Genomic DNA, 6,000 nt, shown 5'->3' on the forward strand with positions numbered 1-6,000 from the left:
TCCTGGATAAATGGTCTATTCATTATTTTTTAATTATTATTATTATTGTTAAACACTACCATCTGGCTTCAGAAATAGACCTTATTCTCCAAGATTATTACCCTACAGTAATCTATTGTTTTTAAACAGAAAGTGAATGACCTTGAAATAGTCAAGGAAGCTGAATATACCCTGATTACGGTCTGTATTGCTGTGGTAATCAAATACAATGAACAGCACAATTAATCTGGCAAATATTTAATGATATGCATAATCATTATTGTGCCATATGGTAATTAGACATAAGTGGTAAATTATGTTAATCAGAGTTACTTTTACCCAGCTAAAACAAACATGGGGAGGGAGGGGCTGGGTAGAGGAGGGAGCTGGGCCTTGGCGTCAGATTGTTTTCCTGTAGGAGAGTGCAGTGTTCCTGAGAACCCACTAGGTTCAGTGAGAACCAGTCTGAGTCACAATGAGGTGGGAACTTGGAGGCCCTGGGATTTCCTCAGACTGTTTGCTGGAGAGTCAAGCAGCCAGCCAGTTAACCAGCAGGGCGAGGGAGCCAGGGATGCGTGCAGCAGCCCAGGAAGCAGGCTTACTGCCAGTTCCAGCTGCTCCTTGGAGCCCGCAGGGTTTAGAAGTAGGTGACCTGGTGCCTCAGTCTTCTACTCAGGAATCTCAGCTGAGCTTCTGCTAAGACCAGTCATTTCTACACACATGCACCCTTTAAAATAAGTTCTATCTTCATGAGTTTTCATTGCTTTGTAGATGGCAACTTCAATAGTAGAACATAGTGGTTGCAGTTGTAAAACCTCACTGATTTCTACTTGAAAACTAACTTCCACAATTTCCATGTGTGTACCAGTTTAAAATACTCTCAAAACTAAAAACCTATATTTCCTTTAAAATACAATTCAGGCATTTTCATTTAATCTGGTTTTTCACCCTACCGCCTTGTGATATTTATGAAATTAAAAGCATTAACTCCGAAATTAGTCAAATTAGTTTGAGGTCCAGGCTGTACTCCCATCATCAGCTTTGACCAAGTTCTCTTATTCTCCCCAACTTCAGTTCCTCACTACCTAGCTTAAAGGATTCTTGTGCCAGAAAATAGATAATGCATGCATGGTAAGAACTAAAAATGGTGCCCATCAAAAAGTACATTTTTAGTGAATGCTGGCTCTTAGTATGCAAAAGGAATGAAGTTTAGCATGGGCCAAATTATTATATTGTAGTCATAAGGCTTAACAGTTCTAATTAAGTCGGTTTCTGGTCAATTATTCATAAATTTGGGAAGCAAAAATAAATTAGAAAATGTATACACAGTTACAAATAAAGGAAAAAGGCACAAGGAAGTGCTCCTTAACCTGTGAGGAAAAGATTCGTAACTCTGATTACATCAGTGTCTTCAGAGGTCTCTGTTTCAATCATCAAGGCAATAATAATTAGTAATAGCAGTTAACATTCATTTTGCATTTTACATGTTCTCAGCACTGTGCTCAGTGCTGTATATGTATTATTTCCTTATATTAAGAAACTTTGAAGTAATTACTGTTAGCATACAGATGAGGAAATTGGGTCTCAAAGAAGTTACTCAACTTGCTCCAGTTCATATAGTAAGTAAGAGAGCTGGGATTGAAACCCAAGTTATCTGTGTCTGTAGGCCATACCTATTTTTGATCCTTAAAATATTATTTATTTATTTATTTTTATGGTGACATTGATTAATGAAATCCAATAAGTTTTAGCTGTATACTTTAACAGTAAAGTATATATATATTTACACTGTATGTTCACCTCTCATAGTTAGATTTCTTTCTGTCACCACATATTTGACCCCCTTTACCCCTTTTACCTTTCCCCTTCTCCCTTCCACCTCCCCTCTACCCTCTGGTAACCACTAGTCTATTGTCCATGACCATGATACTCTGTTTGTCCTGTTCATTTGTTGCTTTTAGGTTTATATCCCACATATAAATGATATCATGTGATTTTCAACTTTTTCTATCTGGTTTATTTCGCTTAGCAAGGTTATTTCGAGCTTTATCCATGTTGTCGCAAATGGCAGCATTTCATCTCTTCTTATGACTGAATAATATTCCATTGTATATTTGTGCCACAGCTTCTTTAGCCAATCATCTATCGTAGGACACTTTGGTTGCTTCCATGTCTCAGCTACTGTGAATAGGTTGCTGTGAACATTGAACCGATGTTCAAGGCCATACCTTTTTAAAAATAGACCAATATTTTATTTAACTTTTTATTTTGAAAAGATTTCCAACCTACAGAAAGTGTGCAAGGTTAGTACAATGAACTCGTGTATACCCTCCACTGGAATTCACCAGTTTTTATCATTTTGCCATATTTGCTCTCTCTCTTTCTATTTCATATCATTTACTTGCTTTTGCCGAACCATTTGGGAGTAAGTTGCAGAAATCATGATCCTTTGATCCTAGTTACTTGAGCATCTTTCTCTTAAGAGCAAGGACATTCTTTTATAGGAGCACAGTTTAATTATCAAATTAAGTATATTTAGCATGGCTATATTATTATCTAATATATAGTCCATATTCAGATTTTACCAGTGGTCCCACTTCTGTCTTTTATATTGTTTTTTACCTCCTGATCTAAGATCTAGGTCAACATTCAGCTGCCATGTGTCTTTAGGCTTTTTAAATTTGGAACAGTTCTTCAGTCCTTGGTCTTTCATCAGGCCATGCTTTGACAGCTCCGTTATTTGACCATGGGAAAACAGGAAGCCCCTGTGGGCCACAGAGGGGAGAAGAGCTAACTTCCATCCCTCACCTGTGTTCCTCAGGTGCCTGGAGAGTTGCCCAGCTGCCACGACAGCCACTCATTGTGTCAGTAAGAAAGTGATTGTCATACACTGTACATTCTTGTGATTGTGTGTTTCTGAGATCTTTAGCTAAAAGGAACTGTAAGTGTAAACTGCTTGTCATTATGATTATCATTCTCTGTGTTAAAGCTGATCTCTGGTTACAATTTGTAGTTCTTTCTCAATTGTCAAATATGTTTTGGTTTCTGTCCCCATTTAGTCTCAAAGAAGATGGAGCAGGAACCCCCTATGACAAGGAATCAACAGCCATTATAAAGCTGAATAATACCACAGTTCTTTATTTAAAAGAGGTGACAAAGTTCCTGGCTCTTGTTTGCTTTGTCAGAGAGGAAAGCTTTGAAAGAAAAGGTAATTGTGTGTGTGTGTGTGTGTGTGTGTGTATGATTTAAATAAAGCATTTTAATTCAGACTAATAATGTCTTTATTGCTCGTTGAATGTGGGTGGTAGCAGCTTCTAGACTTAAGTCACAGGCCCCCTTGGCTCCTGCCCACATCAGTCAGGCTTTGGGGATCCGTGAACCAACCTGCTCTCTAGTGAAAGCTGCCAGAGGTGGAAGTGGAAGCAACCATCTGCCGGGTGCCTTAGCTTTTCTGGGAGTAAAGCTAGCTGAGGCATTGTTGCCAAGCTGTAAAGTCTCTTACCAGGGGGCAGGACCCCAGCCAACAGTGAGGAGGACAAAGGTGTCTCTTGGTCCACACCTCTAGAAGGTTTTAGGGACCACGTGATCACTTGTGCTCCCCGTGTGAAGGAGAAGACTCACATTAACATTAAAACTAGACAGCATTTAACTTCTAGTCATCCTTTGCATATTAATATTCATTAGTCTTCAAAAAGAGGGATGGCATCATGATTTCAAAAAGAGAAGACATGAATATACTTAATGTCACTAAATATATTTTTTAGGACCAAATTTAGTTTTGTTTTAAAACCAAAGCAATTAGCCTCATAAAGGTATTCATTTTCCCCATGCTACCTAAACAGGGAAATACCAGCTTACTGATATGGCTAGGGAGTTTTGTTAGTTACAAGGATATGATTTATGAATTTGTTGGGTAAAAAAATTCCCAACAAAGTGGCAAAGGTAACATTTACTGAAATAGCCTTTTATTTACTTATAAAGCAATACATGTTCATCATAAAAATAGTTTGAAAGTTTAGGAAAGTATAAAGAACAAAATAAAACCACTCAATTTTACTATCTAGAGCTAAATTTCATGTTAAATTTCTGGAATTTTCTTTCTCCCTGCTTTCTTTCTTCCCTTCCCCTGTTATATTATCCCTTCCTCCCTTCCTTCATCTCTTTTTTCCTTCTAACAAAAGTGAGGCCATATTGTCCGTACAGTTTTATATCCTGTTGTTTCATTTATTCATATCGTGAACATTTTTCTAGTTCATTGAGCATGAAAACAATTTAGATTTTTTCTTTTTATTACAAAAGTAATAAATTCATATAGAAGATTTAGAAATAAATAAAAAAAATTATTAATAAACTTCTCACTCAGATACTCTTAATATTTTCTTATCAATTTCCAGCCTTTTTCATCTATATCTATATATGAGATAATATGGAAAATATTACTTTATAAACTTCAATTATTATATCTTTCCAAATTCACTAAATCTTTTTTATCACATCATTTTTTAAAATTTATTTACTTATTTTAATTAGTTGCAAGTATACATTACATTGATTAGACATCTGTGTAGTTCACCACATCATTTTAATGATTGTGTTAGTTTCTTCTATTGTTTGAAATTTATATTGTTTCTGGATTTTGAGGTTATAAATAATCTATGATGACCCTTTTTGCACTAAATATTTGTATATTTCCTGAGGAAAACTTCAGCAAAGGGAATTACTTAGATCAAAGGGAAGGCATGGTTTGGTGGCTTCTAATGCCTGTTATCAAAATGTTCTTCAGAAAGATTTTATGAGTTTATGCTAAGAGACTATGAGTTTGTCCTTTTTGCTGTATTCTTTTCAGGATTCGGTATTAGCATTGAAAATTTGATACTCGAAAACTGGTATATATCATTTAACTTTACACTTCTTTGCTTAGTGCAGTTGCATTTACTGACTATTACCAACTAAATTGCCTTTTGTGTCCTTGGCCCTCAAAACTTTTAATTAAGTGGTATTGGTATTTTACTTCTTATTTTCATCTTGCTGAAAGTAAAAATAGGTTATATAGTAGATTCATGAAATTTTGAAGATGGACAGCACCATACCTTGTTTTACTTTATCAGTTGCAGATGCTTTTACCCAGACCCAGGGAATATAAGTGACTTTCTCCCAAGGTCACACTGCCAGTATATGACAGGACTAAAGAGCCCTGAGCTTTTCCCTATATAGAGTCAGTTGTGTATTTAGTGTTTTAAACCATGATATATATATATTTCCTTGGTTAAAGGTATTTTTGGAATTTATATTTGATGATTAATATTTCATGTTGATTTTGGAAACTAAGAAAAATAAAAGTAATGCAAATAGTACAACTATAGCCCCCAAACCGTCTATAGCAGCAGGTCCTAAAATTATATTAAATGATAATTTATTAAACTGGAGAGCTTGTTTATTTTTAACTGATTTTAGACTTAAGCAAAAACTTGCAAAAATAGTACATAGATTACATATACTCCTCATCCAGCTTCTCGGAATGTTAACATCTTACATAGTGTGGTACAGTTATCAAAAGTAGGCAATTGATGTTGGTATGACTGTCAATAAAACTACAGACCTTATTCAAATTTCACCAGTTTTTCTAAAAATACCCTCTTTCTATTCCAGGATCCTAAACTGATTTATTTGTTATCTCTCCTAGTCTCCTCCAATCTGTGATAGTTATTTCTCTTTCATGACTTTGATAACTTTTGAAGAGTACTGATCAGTTCTTTGGTAGAATGTCCCTCAGATTGGGTTTGTCTGATATTTTCACCCAGTTGAAATGAGATTATGCACTTTGGCAAGAATACTTCACAGAAATGATGTCATGTCATTTTCAGTGCATCATATCAAGTGGTTAATGATGTTGCTATGTCTTATTACTGGTGATGCTGACCTTGATTTAGTTAAGGTAGTGTTTGCCAGTTTTTTCTACTGGAAAGTCCCTGTCTTTCTCTTTCTAGTTAATATATGCTTTCAAACTATGAAAATTCTGTT

The 6,000-nt window shown here is 35.5% G+C and overlaps 1 protein-coding gene across 3 annotated transcripts in view; it reads left to right on the forward strand.

The window, feature by feature from the left end:
• RRAGD (Ras related GTP binding D) overlaps positions 1–6,000 on the forward strand; it is a 38,030-nt gene that overhangs the window by 26,082 nt on the left and 5,948 nt on the right. For all 3 annotated transcript variants that reach the window (XM_023534830.1, XM_011367358.2, XM_023534829.1), the window contains exon 6: positions 3,039–3,187. In XM_023534830.1, coding sequence (XP_023390598.1) covers positions 3,039–3,187 — 149 coding nt within the window. The remainder of the gene's footprint in view (positions 1–3,038; positions 3,188–6,000) is intronic.

Source organism: Pteropus vampyrus, unplaced genomic scaffold (assembly GCF_000151845.1).
Source record: "Pteropus vampyrus isolate Shadow unplaced genomic scaffold, Pvam_2.0 Scaffold133, whole genome shotgun sequence".
Classification (NCBI taxonomy): Eukaryota; Metazoa; Chordata; class Mammalia; order Chiroptera; family Pteropodidae; genus Pteropus; species Pteropus vampyrus.